This window comes from Triticum aestivum, chromosome 1A, assembly GCF_018294505.1.
Source record: "Triticum aestivum cultivar Chinese Spring chromosome 1A, IWGSC CS RefSeq v2.1, whole genome shotgun sequence".
Lineage (NCBI taxonomy): Eukaryota > Viridiplantae > Streptophyta > Magnoliopsida > Poales > Poaceae > Triticum > Triticum aestivum.
Genome location: NC_057794.1, coordinates 553567112 through 553586880, shown reverse-complemented (window position 1 = coordinate 553586880; position 19769 = coordinate 553567112). Strand labels below are relative to the sequence as shown.

The 19769-nt window shown below is 42.2% G+C and overlaps 1 protein-coding gene across 5 annotated transcripts; it reads left to right on the top strand.

The window, feature by feature from the left end:
* Positions 1-8480: 8480 nt before the first annotated feature.
* LOC123067050 (uncharacterized) lies at positions 8481-17090 on the top strand. 5 transcript variants are annotated; one of them, XM_044490024.1, is made up of 8 exons: positions 8481-9345; positions 9696-9703; positions 11343-11683; positions 14590-15618; positions 15705-15863; positions 15962-16090; positions 16184-16445; positions 16594-17090. In XM_044490024.1, the coding sequence occupies exons 4-8, from the start codon at positions 14605-14607 to the stop codon at positions 16737-16739; spliced, it is 1710 nt and encodes a 569-aa protein (XP_044345959.1). In that variant the 5' UTR covers positions 8481-9345; positions 9696-9703; positions 11343-11683; positions 14590-14604; the 3' UTR covers positions 16740-17090. The 5 variants fall into 5 exon arrangements, with proteins under 5 accessions (XP_044345959.1, XP_044345956.1, XP_044345952.1 ...); XM_044490021.1 differs by having other exon boundaries at positions 9696-9770; XM_044490017.1 differs by having other exon boundaries at positions 8481-9770.
* The last annotated feature ends 2679 nt before the right edge of the window (positions 17091-19769 follow it).

Sequence of the window (19769 nt, the reverse complement as noted above, 5' to 3'; positions counted from 1 at the left end):
ACACATACATGACAGCAAAAGTACTGGTGCAGTCTCTCTCCTTTCTTACACAACAAATTCATCTTTGTTAGTTTGAATCATTTATATCTTTTATAAAAAAAATCAATTTTGATTTTTTTATATATTTGAACTCCTGGCACGGAGATCTTTAAAACAAGGTCAATATTTAATACTCCATCCATTCCAAAATATAGTGCGCCCGCACTTCCCGAAATCGAACTTTGACCATAAATTTAACGAACAAGACCGACTGCGGCACGAGAAAAAGTTACATAATTAAAAACTTCTTTCAAATACGGATTCACTGATATAATTTTTGCTCCCGCCGCAATCAGTCTTCATAGTTAAATTTACGGTCAAAGTTGACGCACGGGGATAGAGGAAGCACTACATTATGGAATGGAGGGAGTATATTTTGTCTACTTTGAGTTTTGTTATTTCAATCATATATCCATTTTAGTTATATATTGATCAGTGAAATCTGTTAAGTTAGTGAAATATGCCTATTAAATTGGGTGAAATCATTCATTCAAATCATTGAAATCAACCGTTTTGAAATGAGTTAAATATAACTTTTGAAATGAGTGAAATACGTTTATTTGAATGAGTGAAATCTGATTTTTGAAATGAGTGAAACATGTTTGTTAAAATGAGTGAAATGCATTTTTGAATGAGCGGAATCTGGTTTTTTGAAATGAGTGAAACATGTCTGTTAAAATGAATGAAATCACTTATTGAAAAGTAGTTTTCGAAAGAACTGCAGTCTATTTCTTGAAAAAAGTAGAGTGAAATTACTTTTTGAAATAATTGCGAAACTGATGTGTTTCCAAATTGAAATAACAAAGAAATGCATCTGTGAAATAATTGAAATCAATTTAAAAATTGTGAAATAGATTGTTTCAAAGAGAGAAGCGGAATTTTTGAAGTGGGTGAAATACGTCTGAATTTTTTTGAAATGTTTTTAGAAAAAACTGAAACTGGATTCTTGAATTGAGTGAAATTTTTTGTGAAACTATTTTTTGAAATAGTTGAAGTAAATACGATGTTTGGAGCTGTTTAGAACAAGACCAATGAGTGAAATGTGTTTTCATTTTTTGTGAAATTATTTTTTGGAATGAGCGAAACACGTGTTTTTGAAATGGGGTGAAGGGTTTGTAGTGAAATCAGTTTGTGTCAAAATAGTGTTTCTACAAAAAGCATTTTGAAAAAGTGAAATATGTTATGAAATTATTTAAATATATTAGCTCATTCTTTTTGAAATAGTGGAGACTTATCCGAAGTAAATGAAATAGTATTTTGAAAAAGTGTAGTACGGCTGAAATAATTGAAATGGTTGTAAGAAAAAAATGAAACTGGATTCTTGAACTGAGTGAAATAATTTGTGAATTTTTTATCTGAAACGATTGCATGAAATTATTCAAAATATTTTTTGAAATAAATGAAATCAGAATTTCAACTGATTGAAATAGTTGAAGTGAAATAAATCGATTGAAACGTTGAAATTCAAACGTGTTTGAAAAATATTCAAGATTGATCTTGTTTTAAAGGTCTGAACGCCACGAGTTCATATATAAAAAAAGTTTCAATAATAAAATTATGGTTTAAAAGATACGGACGAGTAAAATTAGCAAAGCTGAAATAAAAGTATGGATTTATTATGTAAGGGAGGAGAGAAGAGAGCTGTCACATTCTTGACATACATGCATGTGGATGACATCACGTGATGGGCCAGGGTGGTGAAATACCAACATTTAGTAAACATGAGCAAACAGTGTTATACTGGATGTGGTATAAACTACAGTGTGCGGTGGTGCGAGGTAATTGCCTGGAGCCGTGCTGGTAGCTCCCGCCACCGGTAAAAAAAACTTAGTCGCGTGTGTTGGTGGGTGGGGAATTAGGGCATCTCCAGCCGCGCCCCCAACAGGCCCCCTAGGCCATTTTTTCGGCGCCGGCGCCGGAAAAACGGCTCAGTCGCACCCCCAGGACGTCGAAAATCGCTGGTTCGGACCTTTTTTCCGCCCGGCGGTCACAGGCCGAACCCGGCGCGCTGGGGAGCAGTTGGGGGCTCCGGCGCTAGGGAAAAGCACGCCTGGCCCACACCGATAGGGGAAAAGTCAAGGTTTTCTTCCCCCGACTCGCCTCGCACCCCCCGCGCCCTCGGCCACCACTAGCTATATCTCGGCGACGGCCGCCGCCCTACTCCGGTAGTTAGCCATTCCCCGCCGGAAAATAGCAGCGCTTCGCCGCGGCAGCCCCTCCCACAGCAGCTGGGCGTTTCCGGCCGCCATTTCCGGCCGCGGAGGCGCGGGTACACGCCATCGAGCGCAAGGTGTTCGGTGTTTTGCCTGTCTCGGCGATGGACTCGGATGAGGAGGAAGAGCTCGCCGCGCTGCTGGAGGAGGAAGCCGCGGCCGACGTCCAGGAAGAAGAGCATCTCATGGTGCTCGCCGCCCTCGCCCAGCTGCTGGCGAGCAATGAAAAGCCGTGGCGAGGTGGCTCGGCGCCGGGGCGGATGAAAGCAAAGAACCGGCATCGTCTCCAAGGCTACTGCATGCTCTACTCCGACTACTTCGCCGATGCTCCACTTCATGGCGAGAGAACATTTCGGCGCTGTTATCGGATGAGCCGAAAGCTCTTCCTCAGGATTGTGAATTCCATCCGGGAGTTCGACAACTACTTCAAGTGCAAGATGGATTGCACTGGCGCTCTTGGATTCACCTCCATCCAGAAGTGCACGACAGCGATGAGGATGCTTGCATATGGAGCTCCCAGTGATTCACTCGACGACTATGGGCGCATGGCCAAGTCCACCAGCATAGAGTGTTTCTACAAGTTCTGCCGGGCAGTGGTGGCAGTGTTTGGGCCACAATACTTGAGAACACCCAATGCGGAAGACACTGCTCGGATCCTAGCCCAGAATGCAGCAAGAGGATTTCCTGGGATGCTTGGAAGCATTGACTGCATGCATTAGAAATGGAAGAACTGCCCATTTGGTTGGCAGGGGATGTACAAAGGCGCCAAAAGCGGTTGCAGTGTGGTGCTTGAGGCGGTAGCCACACATGACCTCTGGATTTGGCACTCCTTCTTTGGTATGCCAGGAACTCACAATGACATCAACGTGCTGCAGTGCTCTCCTGTTTTTGCCAAGCTCGTTGAGGGCCATTCTCCTCCGGTGAACTTCGAGATCAATGGGATTTGACGGCATCTATCCGAGATGGTCGACATTTGTGAAGACGATCTCAAACCCTGTGGCAGGAGGCAAGAACGCCTGGGTTGCGAAGCTTCAGGAGGCTTGCAGGAAGGATGTAGAGCGGGCATTTGGTGTGCTCCAATCTTGATTTGTTGTTGTTCGGTACCCCGCTCAGACCTGGCCCAAAGATCAAATGTGGGAGATTATGACTTGCTGTGTCATCTTGCACAACATGATCATCGAGAGCGAGCAAAAAGACCCAGTGTTTGACACTGAACCATACTACAGGCAGGGTCCTCTAGCCGAAGTTGATCACCAGCTACCGGCAACTTGGACTGCCTATCTCAGTATGCGTCAGGAGATCCGAGACTCACAGGTGCATCATCAACTGCAGAAAGATCTGATTGAGCACCTATGAAGGCTCAAGGGGGACGCCGTGTGATGAAATATGAGTTTTTATTTGTTGAACTATATAATTTGTATTGAACTATTTGTTGTTGTACTATTTTGTTGAAGTATTTGATTTTTCTGTGATGAAATATGTGATAAGAAATAATTGTGTTGATAATTGAACGCCGAGACACGGCGAAACCACGCCGAATATGGGCCTATTCTCGCCCATATGGGCCCTTTATTCGCCGAAATTGGGCTGCAAAGTGGGCCAATTTCGGCGCCTGGGGGCGACGACTGGGCGCAAAACCGCCCCCAGCGCCGAGTGTATCGCCGACTCGCCCCCAGGGGGCGATTTTTATGCGTCCTGGGGGGCCAACGGCTGGAGATGCCCTTAGCAGGAGACTGTTTGTGGACTGTGGAGTACTGCATAACTGAGCCAACGACATAAATGGGCTGCAGAATACAAAGTCGGCCCGTGTAAAAAGGCTAAGCTTTGCGTGTGGGCTGAAAGTGTTAAGTATTGGCTCTAAAAAAAAGTATTGCTGTTCTATGTCGCAAAAAAAAGTGTTGACATTGTAGCTTTCTTTTTCTGAAATAGATATCCTCGAAAAAAGGTTCAGACTCTGATATGTTTAGTGATTCTCGGAAGAAATATACTACTAGTTTTAGTACTTCATGAAGCCTTGTAAACAAAGTTTCAATCGAACCGCTGGAGAAAAATGGGAGCAAATGCATGGTATTGCATGACTAGATGCTGCATCGACGTTGGTTACCCACTGTGGACAAGTACAAAAATCATGAACATCAACTAAGGCCCAGTTTGCAATTGTGCCAAAACTTCACGTCCCTGAGGCTTGACAACTCTTCTCAAATACCTCGCTCGTCGCAAGTCGCAACTCAAGCAACCATCACAACACTGTATAAACCAAATGAAAGATGGGCGAAACAAAAAGGATCAAAAGAAAGGGAGAGAAACGGGGTAGCCCACTTGGCATCTCACCTCAAAAAAATGCCACTCCGTTAGCTAGCTGCCACTACATGGTAAGCACGTTCTAGGGAAGAGTTGTGCCGCCATGGTATTGTTGCCCTTGGTTGTAGTCGTCTTGGACACCTTACTTTGGCCACTCATCTCCTTACGCTCTGCCGCTCGGCCCTACATTCTTCGCAGGGCCAGCAAACCGGAGAGGAACCATACATCTACCACTCCAACATTACCATACCACGGACGAACATGTCTACCCAGGGATCTGAAAAACTGGAATGATGAGATTGAGGATTTACGGGAGGAGGATCTTCAATAACGGTCAGAAGTAAAGATCATCGGTAAGTATGCCATCATTATGGCATACATTCTAGTAGTTGGTTTGAAAGGCATCTGGGCCTGGCGCTTTTGTGGGCCACGACTCATCCTACTCTATGGCTTCATCTCCAATCTGACGAAAAGAGATTTTCACGCTCCAACCGCCGGCTCAATCATGCAGGCTATCGTGTTAGTGCTTCATGTTTAGTTCTCTCGTACACTCAATTCCCTTTTTTTGATTGAACTCAAGAGAGAACCAAGCGGTGCGGGGTGGCCGGGAAATTGTCTGCAAGCTCGCCTACTTGCGGCGTTTGAAGCATAGTCTCGGTAGGCCAAGAAGTGAAGAAGGTGCATAAGTTCTTATATATAAGAAAACCACCATGCACAAACTATTGATAAAAGTTCTAATAAGATCTACTAATTTTACTAAACTATAAGGTTCAATTCATTTGTTGCATCTATAATTATGAAAAGTAAGTTTTCCATTTATAGAAAAGAGTTTCTTTTGTTGTCTCCAGAGTTTATGGAACACCATATTCTAGGAGCACAAGTTATGTTATTGAAAATGCGTTCCTCTAGCAATCCCGGTTTGAGCATTCCATTCCCCTTTTCAAACCCCACTTCTTTTCATATAACAGTCCTTGATCGATGAGAGAACAATATCCATTTCAAAACATTTCTAACGGATTCCTTGGTTCGAACCGACGAAGTAATGCCATTGTAGCTTTTGCGATAAATCCCAACTATTCAAATGAAAGTGTTATTGTTTTTGTTTGAAAAAGGAGGTCTCCTGATGAAATGATACATAAAGTCATTTCACGATACAATTTAGGGACCAATGGTCACCATATACTTTATTTATGATTATATCAATTCTCCAAAAGAACTAGGAGAGGTGAAGGCTTTTCCCACACCCCTTTAGGCAATTGGAAAAAAAGATAGGGTCGACATTGGAAGGATAATGAACACCGCATAAGAACCATAGAACAAGAGCTTGCCTTCCGAGTACAATCACCTACTCAAATCCTCCATCGACTTCCTTCCAATCCTTAATATGCGGCTTGTGGTAATGGATCAGGATGTTGAGGTATCGAAAAACAAGAGTGTTATACTTAACAAACAAATCCAAGAAAGCTAGCCACCCTCTCGAACCCGGGTGAACAAAAGTGTGAGCATGTAAAACCTCGTTGCACCCTTGATGACTGGACATGTCGTTTACACAAACTTGCATCGGAAGGAAACATATTTGATTGTCTCATCCTTATGGCAGAAACAACACTTAAATTACTAGGGCAATTGCATGTGTTCGGTTGTTCTAAGTTAGGATCACGCCTTTGTGGATGCAAAGAAAAAAAACCTTGATTGTAAGGGCACCTTCATATTTCAAATTTGTTTAATATTCATGGCATGATCATAAGAATGGGACAAGTGCATGGGAAAGAGGGCTATAGACGGAAGGAGGGGCATAGTGCATACATGATGTTGTTAAGCGGAACAAGACTGTCATACAATATGTTGAATTGGATAGGGTTTGAGTAAGGCGGCGGGGTTGTCTAGCACCACCACAATGGTGATGTTCACCACGCCCATCAAAGCCATCGTTTTCCACCCACCCGATCGTGCCTACCAATTGAAGAGGGACATAGTGGCTCGAGATTAAGGGTCTTGGTATATGTGAAGGCGTGGCTAGATCGGTGGGCACAACACGGTGGGACCTTTTAGGGGAAGCAAGGAAGGAAACACGGGGTGGAGGGAGCAAACAATTGAAGTTGGTGAGAGACTTTGAAGACTATAGAGAGACGAAGCACGGATGACATGAGCGCCACGACAGCCGACTAGAGAGCCCTGAGTTGTACATCAAAAGAAAGTTCATGTGTTTATGCATTCAAAAAAATGTGTATGTATATGTAGAAAAATTGTTCATGTTTATCAACAATAAATACATGTGTGTCTATCAAAAGATATGTTCATGTGCCGCAAGAAAAAATGCCCACGTCTTTCAAGAGAAGTGGTCGTGTATGTATCTTGTAAGAAACTTCATGTGCTTATTTTCAAAAACTTCATGTGTCGCTCCATTGATTTGCGTAGGAGAACTAAAAATATCTTTCTTATAAAAAACTCAGAAGATATGGTATTTTTTATGCGAGCTTCCCTGAAGCTGAGGTTACCCGAAATTTTCTCCAAAAACATATGTATTTGCACATGAAACTATAATAGAAGTAGAAGAACCGATGGAGCGGCTGCAACCCAACGGCTAGACGAGACGCGTCGAATATATGGATGGCTAGTTTGGAATCTCCATCGAGCCTGCCTCATACCACGAGCTGGTACAAGGATTGAACGTTCGCCTCGTGACTGTGCAGTGACCCGTCCCGTCGCCACTCTCCGCGCCCCTTGGCAATAAAAACCTCCAGTCCTTTGGGCAACGACACGGCTGGCTCCATTGAAGACCTCGCCCACCCAGTTTCTTGAAGGACCCCCCCGCTTGTGTTTGTGCTGGGAAGACGGAGAAAGAGCACTAGGTTTCCACTGAGCCAAAGAGGCCGGGTTAATAGCCCGACCTCTAAAACCCGCCTTATACATCTGGGCAGGTCACCTGGTCACTGCCCGGTCACGATTTTTGATTCAGACGGACCCTTCAAATGGCCCTTAAACGTTCGGGTTGACCGGCATCCCCCTCGCTACTGCTCGTCTGCATGTTGAGCGCCGTGGCGCAGCCACTGGCCTAGCGTGGTGGGTAAAAAAGGAGGAGAGAGGGAAAGAGAGCGGTGTGGTGGGTGGTGGGTCCATTTGTTCGGATGAAAGACGGATCATCATCTGCATGCAATGGACACAGCAGGACATGGGGACGTAGCAAACGTCCGGTTTGTGTCCACTTTGGACCCAAATCACGACCAAATTTGATCGAGAGATGGGGTCAAAGGGACTAAAAAATGGGATGGGGCATGTGTTTGGGTCACATTTTCTGTCTATTTGCTTCAAAGTGTGGACACACACAGATAAAATGGGATCTAGCATTGGAGTTGGCCTGAGCCGGCCAAATTCACTGTTCTGACCCTTATGCGAAAGTTTACCACGATTTGACCATATTCGTAAAAAAGTTTGAATCTGACCATTTTTCTACCATCATAGATGTTGGCAGTAGGCTTTTGGTCAACATAATGACATGGCAATGATTGGCAAGTGGCGACCTAGGCCGAAGTAAATGCTATAAATAATGTGGATCGCCCAGTAGTACTAAACTGCTTCGATGGCTGGCTGGTTAGGGCGTGCTCGTTAGCGACCATAGGTCTTTGGTTTGATATTTGCCAAGGACAAATATTTTTTGTTAATTTTTTTTGCCCAATCTCTCTCTATATAGGAGTATATATATATATATATATATATAATATAAACCACGCATTGCTTCTGGACGTACGTCGTCAGAATTTATGCAGAAAAGCCCCTTCGGTTTTGAGAATTCAACCCGCACTGCTCTTTTAAGTGGCTAAACTGAGCAAACGTTTCGTTTTTACAAAAAAGACCCTGCATTTTAGAGGATTCAACCCCCGATTTTTTTCCTTTTGTGGCTAATTTGAGCAGGGTCAACTCATCACGGTCTCCTCCCCGATCGAGGCGGTCAATGAGCGTGCGGGGCGGCAGGCGGATCTCCTGCTCGATCCAGTCGAGTGAGGTCTGCGGAGAGTGATGGTTGACGGGCTGGACGCGCGGAACTTCCGAGGCGGCCGGATCCAGGCGAGCGGAGGCGGGACTAACAAGGCATCGGGGTTCTCCCGGGCGGCACCACGGTTGCTCCGGCGTGCTCCTGAAAGAAAAGGAGGGAGGACGAGAGAGAGGGAGAGAGAAAACCGGGAGGAAGGAGAGAAACGAGGGGGAGGCACGGCAGGAGGCTGTGCTGTTGGTTTCTCCGATGAAGAGGAGATAGGGCGCGGACGTTCGCGGGAGTGGGCGGCGTTTGGCAAAGGAGGCGCTGGTCGGGGAGCGCATGGTGCGGGACTCCCAGGGCGAGATGGACGAGGACAAGGATGGTCTGGTGCGCTGCTGGTGCGGGGAGGGCAGGGGAGAGGGACGACTGCTCTGTATGTTGTGCGCCGTTGGTGTGCTCCTGTTAGTTGCATATTATACTGCTGCTTTCTTGTTGTTTGTTGATTGATGCTGATACTGCTACTACTTTGATGCGGCTGCTGCTAATCTCATGTGGAGGACACGCAGGGGCGGACGGCGAGTGAGGGGAGGATTTATCTGGGACCTGAATTTGACAGGTAAAAGCTGGTTTGTTTGCTGCTGGCTGGCTTAGTGTGATGCTATATTGCGTTATGGAGAGGTACAAAGGTTACATACAGGACCATGCATGAACGTTTCATCTATTGGATTTTTGGGTAAAATATTGATTCCTCGACCCCCTTCCTATGATTCATGATTGGCAATTAATCCTGGGCTATGGAACTACAATGTCTACTCGGTAAGTTCCCTTACCACTGTATCTTTTTTATGCCAACAAGAATTCTTTTCACAAGCAAAGCCAGCATTCGAGTGTGTGCAGAGATGTCTCAAAAGGATAATAGCTCAGTCCTGAGCTATACATTTGATGGAGTGGTCTAAATGTTTTGGACTTATAAAATTACAATGTAGAATTGGCTTTCATCTTGCTAATTCAAATTTACTTACTTTTTAAACTCTATAATAACTCTAAACAACATATGTTGAACAATGTTTTCCAAGAAACTGGTCTTATAGAGTTGGAATGTTACACTTCACTGTAATTGCTTTACCGAATCTGCAGACTAAGAAAATTTCTATTTCTTGTGTCAGGCAAGTGGGTGAGCTCTCACATCCCTCTCCGTCTCCTTTGATTGGTTGCAGATTTCTTCGAAGAACATGAGCTTTGTATGTTGATTGCCCCCGTGTACTATTTACTTCTAATTTCTTCTGTATCGTGTATATGCCAATTGTTTTCCTGTACCTGTGCACAACTATTGTGCTCTAGCACCAATATATATTTTTTGGATTAATAATTGCAGCCTATCATTAAGTTGCCGCAAAACTATAACCAATGTCAAAATCCTTATTTTAGTCAGGACAATTAACTATTGAAAAAACCAAAAGTACCTGCATTAATTCAGTATTTGACAAGGTAATGCCATCATTCAGTATTTGGAGTAGATGCTACAGTTATAATGAAACATCAGGATTCTTGTACTTGTATCCTGTATACACTAACTATTTTAGATACCTGATACTGCAGCTACAGTATGAAGTCTCAAAATAAAAAGAAACATAACATTAAGTTGTTCTCCAGCAATTCACAAGGAAACTGGGAAGCACATAGATGTAGCTGGCAGTAACTCAAAACTGTAGATGATCGCACTGGTAGAAAAGACTTAAATTAACAGTTCAAGCACATATCTTGGTTTCTCCCTGTAGTCTGAAGAAAAGCTCCAACACACAATGAAACGGCAACAAAGAAGAAGCCAATAATTAACCTTTTTGCGGGAAAATAATTAATTAACCTTTCCTAAATAGAAAAACAAACTGTTCTCAGGGTCCAATCTAAGTTTCTGAGATGCAATATGGAAGATGCCACATCCTCACAGATCTTCATCTCAACAACATGTATATAACCTCCTTCAGAAACTTGAACATTGATCTATAGAAAACCCATTTATTCTCTGATCATTTGTTTAGCTGATCTTTTGCATTTTGCAAATACATACAGTTCTCGCTAAATTTGAAAATGTCGTCTTCTTCGCCCGTTGCAACGCACGGGCATGTTTGCTACATATACTACAACTTAAATAAATTATGTTCTTTTAAGCACGACTGCTATATTTTAAATCATTAGGATATGAATTGATCCAAAATGCATACTGCATCTTTTTGGTTCTGTAATTTTGGGTGTTAGGTGGCATAAGTAGTGCCCCTGTTAGTTTGTCAGGTTCAGCTAAAATACTTTTAAGAAGGGATGATGCAATCTTGTGCTTAATTCAGAAGCTCTCCCTTTTCACTGTTAAGATTGCCACTCTTTCCTATATATTACGCAGCTACACATATTATTGCATTTATCCCTTTATTCAAGACAAGCATGCAACAAGACACTTAATTATAAACAGAGCAACAAATACCACACATGCTTTAGTTTTCAGGACAGGCTACAATATTTCTGAGATGGGATGCATGTGAGTTGTTGATGTAGAAAACTGTTGGATTTGTGAGTTCAGTCATTTCAGTTTTAGGTTCTTATGGTTGATACTGAACTACGAAAATGGAAGATTGTGCTTCATTGATTTGACAGTGAGCTCTATCAAAATTAATTAGTTTTCCTTTGGAACCCCTGCTGGAATGTAAATCTATGTGAAACTTAGAGTGCCTCTACTCTGTATATATATATATATCATTTAGCTCTTTGAATAATGCACATACGGCATGATCTATCCTAACATGCTGTTTTGTGTCAACCAGGGAGTTGTGAGGTGACACTTTGGTAAATCTTGATACCATTCTGTCTGTCAACTCTTTCTGGGCGAGTTCCGAAAGAAATGGATATTTTCTTTAATTGGAATAGGCATTCATATCTGACAAAGGTACCCGCACAAAGTTATCTAATACAAACTGCATAGAGTGTCTCTGCTTTGGGTGTTTGCAGGACAAGCAATTATAATAAGTGTTTCTGCCGTGGATGTTTGCTGGGTGAGCGATTATAGCCAGTGTCTCTGCCGTGGTTTGGTTGATGGGCGAGCGGCAATGCCAGAGGGAGAAGCGACGACCATATTGTGGTCATGACTACCTTGCAATAAAGCGATGTATGTTAATTGTGTTTAGCACATTCTAATTTTGTTTGGCATGGGATGGATGTTGTTAATCTCAGTATTGTAACATGCCTAAATGTCATATTATGCTCTCCCTTCTGTCCTTTTGTTGTTTGCTTTGCCACTTTGCGACAGTGCTATCACATGCATCCAGATTGCACATAATCTGGTAGAAACTCGTATCTTTCTACTGAACTGAGATAGGTAAATCCATATTATTTTTTCAAAAGAAAGGGCAAGCTCCTAGGAGGATTAAAAAAATGACATGATAGGTTATTCTTCTACGTGGCAATAATTCATGAAATTCAGGTCATCTGGACCACGGTTGGGTATGGCTGGTTATGTGACATCACTTCTTGAATTATCAGTTTCATACTATTTGGAATGTTTAGAGAATACATTGTGCAAAATTCTACATGGCCTAAAAATAAAGTAAAAAAACAACCGTGGCAACACATGGGCAAATTTACTCATATAATTGCTGTGTTGTTCAGTGTGAAAAAGATGTTGTTTCTGATTTATTATACTCATATTGGACTCGGCAAGAGTCGATAGAAGTAGTTATGTTCTATTTATGTTTATGTGATACATCCTATATATGAACTGATTCTATATTTTCAGTATTTCATTTATTTATTGTCATTCTTTAATACTGTGTTATGCTTGATCTTCGTCTTTTTTATAGAATGTTACAACAACATCATCCCGTTGCAACGCACGGGCACCTTTACTAGTAACAATGAAAAAATAGCCTAAATTGATGTTACACACGGATTACTATCAAAAAAACATTTTTACCATGTAAATATCATTTACAAGGAAAGTTTTTCTTTAGGAATGACATGAGATGATCTTTTCTAAATACAATCACAGGATGCATGTTTCCTTATGTGCAAGATATGGTGGCATCTCGATTCAACATCTTCAAGGTCCATTGGTTACCGTGCCACAATTGTGTTAACTAATATGCTACCATCGAGTGAATGTTACAATGTCATTTAAAGTGTGGGTACATATGACATGACACATGTTTGTGTCATGAACAAAAAAATATAGAATTTGATTCAAATATTCACATAAATTATAAAAACACATACATGAATATTAACTAGATTGCACACATGTTGAAATGGTAAGTGCACATATATGTGAGAGTGATACACAAAACATTTTTTAACACAAGTGATCTAGACGTAGTTTTACCTTGGTAAAGAAAATAAAGAAAAAGAAAAACATTTCTTATGTCTTACCCATATCATGTACATAAGGAAACACACATGGTGTGATTGTATTTAGGAAGGAGAGAAGATATTTTCCTATCATTCCTTAAAAACACACTTTCCTATAAATGGTAAGCAATTATTTTTGACAATACTCCATATATAACATTAATTAGACTAGTTTTTTCATTTTTATTGAGCAAAAGAAATAAACATATTTTTTTCCTTGGCATCATGTGATTGTATTTAGGAAAGAGAGAAGATATTTTCCTACCATTCCTTAAAAACACACACTTTCCTTTAAATGATAAGCGATTTTTTTGACAATAATCCATATCTAACATCAATTAGGCTAGTTAGTTTTTTCATTTTTACTAAGCGTAGGACACAATTGTGGCATGGTAACCGATGGACCGTGAAGATGTTGAATGAAGATGCCATCATATCTTGCACATAAGGAAGCATACATCCGGTGATTGTATTTAGAAAATAGAAAAGATCTTCTCCTGTCATTCCTTATAAATGCTATTTACATGGTCAAAAGAATGTTTTTGATAGTAACCCATATGTAACATCGATTTGGCTATTTTTAAAATTATTGTTGGGCAAAAAAATAAACAAAAAGGAACCTGTCCTTGACAATACTCAAACCCAAGGACTGTTTACTGCTAAGCTGCACGCTCTAGCCAGCAAGCCAGTGAACCAGCTTGGTACTACTGGGCAACACATGTTCTTTATAATTTACTTCGGCCCAGGTCCTACCCGCCATCAAGTGTGGCGGTAGCCACTTGCCAATCGTTGCCTATCGCCATTGACTATAACGGTAGCCTGTTGTATCCTACCGTCAACGTCTATGACAGTAGAAAAAGGGTTAGATTCAAACTTTTTTATATAAATAGGGTCAAATCGTGCTAAAGTTTCGCATAAGGGTCAGAACAGTGAACAGTGAATTTGGCGGCCTGAGCCGTGAGCTGTACGTGAAAGGAATGATTCATGTGTTTGCCCAACGGCTAGATGAATGAGTCGAATATGGAATCTCCATCGAGCCTCATAACTTGTTGCCCCATACCGTGCCTCCCGTGGCTAGCTAGGTTCACCCCGTGACCGCGCAGTGACCCGTCCCGTCGCCCACTCTCCGCGCTCCTTCCCGATGAAACCCTCCCGTCCTTTGGGCACCTACTACACGGCTGGCTCCATTGAAGACCTCGCCCACCCAGTTTCTTCAAGGATACCCTGCGTGTGCTTGTGTTTGTGCTGGGAACATGGAGAAGGAGCTCCAGCGGTTCCACTGAGCTGAAGAGGCCCGGTTAGTTCTTCCCTCCAAGGGTGCTAGAATATATTGCATTAGTATCTTCTTTGATGGCTTGTTATTTCCTTGAATCAGTATTCTCCTTCTACAACTATTTAAGCTCTGAGGAGTTTCTCTGGTTTCAATCTATGGCAAAAGCCTACTTATATTCAGTAAAGAGACATCGATGTTTCGATACCATGGTCTAAATAGTGAGGGATTAGGCAATACAACATTTTAATGTCTGATTTTAGTGTTTTCGGGAGTGTCATTCAGATCCCCCTCCTATTAGATGTATCTGGTTTTACCACAATGGTTATGCATACTCTTTTTTTTTACTACTGTATATAGGAAGTACCTGAATAGTAATATGGTTTACTGATATAACACAGATTATTCGTGTAGCAATGCACAAGAAGAAAGAAACTATTCGTGCATCAGGGATGGATGACTGCATAGACCTCTGTTCTTCATCAGAAGAGGAAGGACGAGGAGTTCCTGCAGGGAGAGTCGAGTCAGAGTCTGATTCAGATTCAGAATTTGATGCAAATGCTGAAGGAGGAGTCGAGTCAGAGTCTGATTCAGAATTTGATGAAAATGCTGAAGGAGTTGATTCAGAGCCTGATTCAGAATCTGAAAAAAATGGTAAAGGACATGGAGTAAATGATAATGGACATGGAAAAGGAGGAGTTCCTGGAGGGGTAGCTGAGCCAGAGTTTGATTCAGAAATCGGAGAGCATGACAAAGGACTTGAAAAGAACACGTGCATCGGTTCAAGGTGCAGCGTGAAGAAAATGTACAACTTAATCCATGGATTAGATGAAGAGAAGAAAGGTTATGTGAGGGAGATTGGTTTTGGGGGCCTGCTTCTCCTGCCAAAGCTCATGAGGACAAACCGGCACTTCCTCATGTGGCTGCTAAGCAAAGTTGATGAGGAAGCAAGCTCTATCATCACAGGTTACCGCAGGGACATACCTTTCCATGATAAAGATGTGGAAACTGTGCTGGGAATTCCATGTGGCGGCGCACCGGTGCAGAGTGAACAACACGGTGTTCCTGAGAATGTGATAGCAGCGATCCGAAAGACTCTCGGAATATCCGAATCGGAGCGCGACATAGGTCCCGTGGTTGCAATTGTGAAGAAGAAGGTCAGTGGCCAAAAGATGACAAAAGCAGAAATATCAAAATTCAAGATTGCTTTTGTTATATGCGCGGCAACGTACCTGTTTGCCCCAACAATGAAAAATGACTACTTTGTGACAGATTACTGGGGCGCGCTTACAAACCCTGACATAATTCATTTGCACAATTGGTCCGGTTACGTGAGGTCGGAGACTTTAAGAGCAGCAAAGAGGGTTAAAGCTGATTTGCTTGGAGGTAGCAAGAAGTCTAACCTATCTGGATGTCTGCCGTTCATTCAGGTAGAATATGCATCCATCGGCGAAATGTACCAGCCAGTCAATGCCTCTGATAATTATACATGATGCCTCTTTTATTGTTTGTGCAGACGTTCTATTTGGATAACTTGGAGGTGACCGGTGGAAATATCCCACACGACGAATTCCCCAGGATACAGTTTTACACGATGGAGGTGATCAACGCGATAGTTGAAGACGACACGAGGTCACGCAAGGGAGCAGAACTTGTCACATATGGCCGATTGCTGGTAATGACAAATAGAACCTACGCACCAAATACTGAACTTTTTTTTGTGTGTGTTATATCATATATTCACATGAACCTTTGATCATTTGTCATGGAAAGCCACGTCACGAAGCACTGGTGTGCTATCAGAGGAACCCCGCGAACAGGAACAATGTTGCTGGCGCATCAAATGTGTTTAACAGAAGCCAATCTAGATGCGCCGAGACCGGGTCTATGACCATAGATGAGGTAAGGTCGGTGAACGAAAAAGATTTTTATTTATCAGTATGAAGGTTGAATCGCTAGTTATGGATAAGGTTTCATAAACGTATTCTTTTTCAGATTGAATCGCTAGTTATGGATAAGGTTTCATCCTTCGCAACGGCTTGTGAATATGTTTTGACAAGTTTTTCAAGGAAGAAGGAAGAGGAGAACCAGAGGCACCAAGCTGCCTTGGCAGACCTCGAGAACCAGTCGCAGCAACAGGTCAAGAATGAGTCCAGGAAAGTGAGAGATCAACTGAAAATACTGTTTGCTGGAATTAGGCATCAGGATGGAGTAAGCTGGAATATGAAGGGAAAACGCCCTTTATATGAAGATCCAGGTAAGACTACCAGCAAAGCATAATCATAATGGTAGGAGCTGTTTTGGGTGATATATTTGAGGACTGTAGCGGTCTTGGTGCTGCAGGTCACTTTGCTTAATTGATATATATCTTTTAGGCTAACCTTCACATTTCTTCAAATTCACAGCTCCAACTGAGGATGCTGATGTTGGTTGCCCTAACTCCGATATGCCTCAAGATAGCCATTCATCACCAGCTGCAGAGATACCTGGCCATGGATCTGAACTGGCGCGTCTTGGTATCAAGAGGGTAATTAAAAGAAGAAAAGAGTGATATTTTATCGTCGCTTGTCCACTTCACATATATATTGTGGCCGGAATAATTCTCTCTTTTCTGTATTGTGAAACCTGGTGCATACATAAGCAGATAACCCGAGCGGAGGCAAAAAAAAAGTGATGATGGCTGCTTTTGTTATGTCTGAGCACCTGCGTGTGCGGTGATCTAGGGGTAAAAGGGTGTGGTTTCCCCCCTTTCCCACTCTAAGTTGGAGGGCATGTGGCCTTTGAGAACTTTCAGTTTCTCTATGATAGGGAGTTTAAAACTTTGTTCTTCACCCCTCCTGGTAGCGGTGCATGCGGCATGTTGGCTACCCTTTGCTGGGTGATAACATGGGGTGTTTCGTTTTGTGCGGTTTTCGTTTCTGTGTTTTTCTAGCGCCAAGACTATGTTACTCCATGTTTTGTTCCATTATCTGATGATAGTGGAACCCGATCCAATTTGGATCATATGAGAAAAATACATAACCAGATAACCTGGAAATCATTCTCTCTTTCTGGATGGAGGGTGCCCTGCCCTGCAAGAAAGAAAACAGAACCAGGTCCTCTATATGCATTTGAGAAAGAAACTGAACCAGGTCCTCTATATGCCAGCTTGCCAAGATCGTTTCTGTTATATGCGCAACGACTTGTTTGCCCCAACAATAAAAAATGACTACTTCGTTACAGATTTCTAGGGCGCGCTACTAACAAACCCTAACATAATTCATCTGCACAATTTGTCAGGTTATGTAAGGTCGGAGATTTTAATAGCAGCAAAGAGGGTTAAAGCTGATCTGCTTGGAGGTAGCGAAGTCTAATCTATCTCGATGTCTGCCGTTCATTCAGGTAAAATATGCATCCATAGACCATTCTTTTTCCGATAAAGAGTGTATTTTATTGACTTAAAATAAAACATCAAGAAGATATAAAACACGATGAGCCCACATCCGGCTTCTACATAGTTAAGATATACACAACCAACACTAACACACAAACATGTCCGCAACTAGCAAAATAATAAGACCAAAGTTATGTATAGGCGAGGAATAAAGAAAAAAGTCCCAAAGTAATTAGATCAACTGTCATTAAAACTACAACAATGACCATATTTGCACCGACCATATCAAGACACCACATGGACGACGAAGTCTTCAACAACAACGCCTTCAAAAAGAGAGCGACGCTCAAGCGACGCCGTCACCCAATGCAGCCACTAAAGCCAGAATCTGGGTTTTCACTCTCACCATTGCCAGATATAAGGCCAACTCCACCGCACGACCCCAAATCGTCCGGGGTTGTCCGTTTAGGGTAAAAACGGTCCAGCGGAAATACTCAAACGGACAAAACTGTCCGCTGGTGTCCGTTTCAGTCCGGCCCAACCCCAAATACAAACCCATGCATCTGGCTCCTGGCGACCTCGTCGCTCCCCACGCCCGCCTGCGGTGGAGTTAGCCTAACCAACTCTAATCGAACCTAGGATTTCACCCCGGAGGCCGACGTTGACTGGCTGGGATCCGATCGAACCTAGCTCACATGCATGTTGCGTGTGCCGTACGTGCCGCACCAGCCAACGACTCCGCTGATTCGCATGGCCTTGTGCCTCTGGCAGGATGAGCAGCCCCTCGCAGCCCCCGCCGCCACCGATGCCGAGCGGGCTTTTCCCGGCAACGCTCGCGGCAGTGACAGGGAGAGGGACGATGGGTCGCGGCGGCTCGTGGCGGTTAGCGTTGCACGCCCGGATCCATCGGCCACATGTACCAGCCAGTCAATGTCTCTGATAATTACAATTATTTGATGCCTCTTTTATTGTTTGTGCAGACATTCTATTTAAATAACTTGGATGTGACTGATGAAAATATCCCACACGAGGAATTTCCCAGGATACAGTTTTACACAACGTAACTGATCAATGCGATAGTAGAAGATGACGGAGCGGAACTTTTACACAACGTAACTGATCAACGTCACACACGGACGATTGCTGGTAAGGACAAATCTATACCTATACCTAATACCTATACCTAATAATAATAAATGGGCTTTTGGTTCTGGCGGTACGTCACCGAAATTGCCCCTAAAGTTGCAAAATATTACCTACCGATGCCACCTGTAAATGATTAAAAACACATTTTACATAGAGAAATCCTTGCATGGGCCAGCCCATGTAGTGGGAACCTTTTATACTGCACTCTGCGCGCAAGGAGAAGACATAGCGCGCATGTTAAGGCCGGCCTATGTCCGAGCGGCCTATTTTCTTTATTGGTTTCCTTTTCCGCCTTTTTTCAATTTAAAATAATTTTGGACTTCGGAATTTTTTGGAAAACTAAAAAGGTGAATTTGAAGTAAAATGTTTCATAATTCATATTTTTTTGTGGATTCCGAAAATGTTTGCAATTTTCAAAAAATGTCCGCATATTCAGAAAATGTACGCCATTTTAAAAACAAATGTTTGGGAAAGCAAAAAATGTTCAATTATTTTTTAAAGTTCATGTATTAAGAAATGTTAATAAAATTGAAAAACATTGGCCAATTTAAAAAATGTTCATGAAATTAAAGATATCCTAAAAATTCAAAAACTGTTTGTCACTTACAAAAAAGTTTACTGATTCATAAAATGTTCGCGGATTAAAAAATGGTCACGCATTTCAAAAATTGTTCGTTAAATCAAAAAAATATTCATGAATTTCAAAAAATGTTCCAAAATTTCCAAGAAAAAAGTTCGTTGATTCTAGAAATATCCGCCTATTCAATAAAAAGGGTTTTAAAAATGCACCCAATTTTCAAAAGAATGTTTGTAAATAGTATAAAATGTTCATGAACTCAATTTTTTTCACGATTTTAAAAATGTTCGAAAATCTGTAAAAATGTTCATGATTTCAGATAAGTTCACGAGTTTTAATTTTTTTTTCATCATTTATAAAAATTGTTCATGATTTCACGAAAGCGAGAGTTATAGTGTATCTCGGGGATGCAGCAAAATGTGGTTATGGGCATTGAAGATTATGATTCTTTTCTTCCGTTGCAACGCATGGGCTGTTTTGCTCGT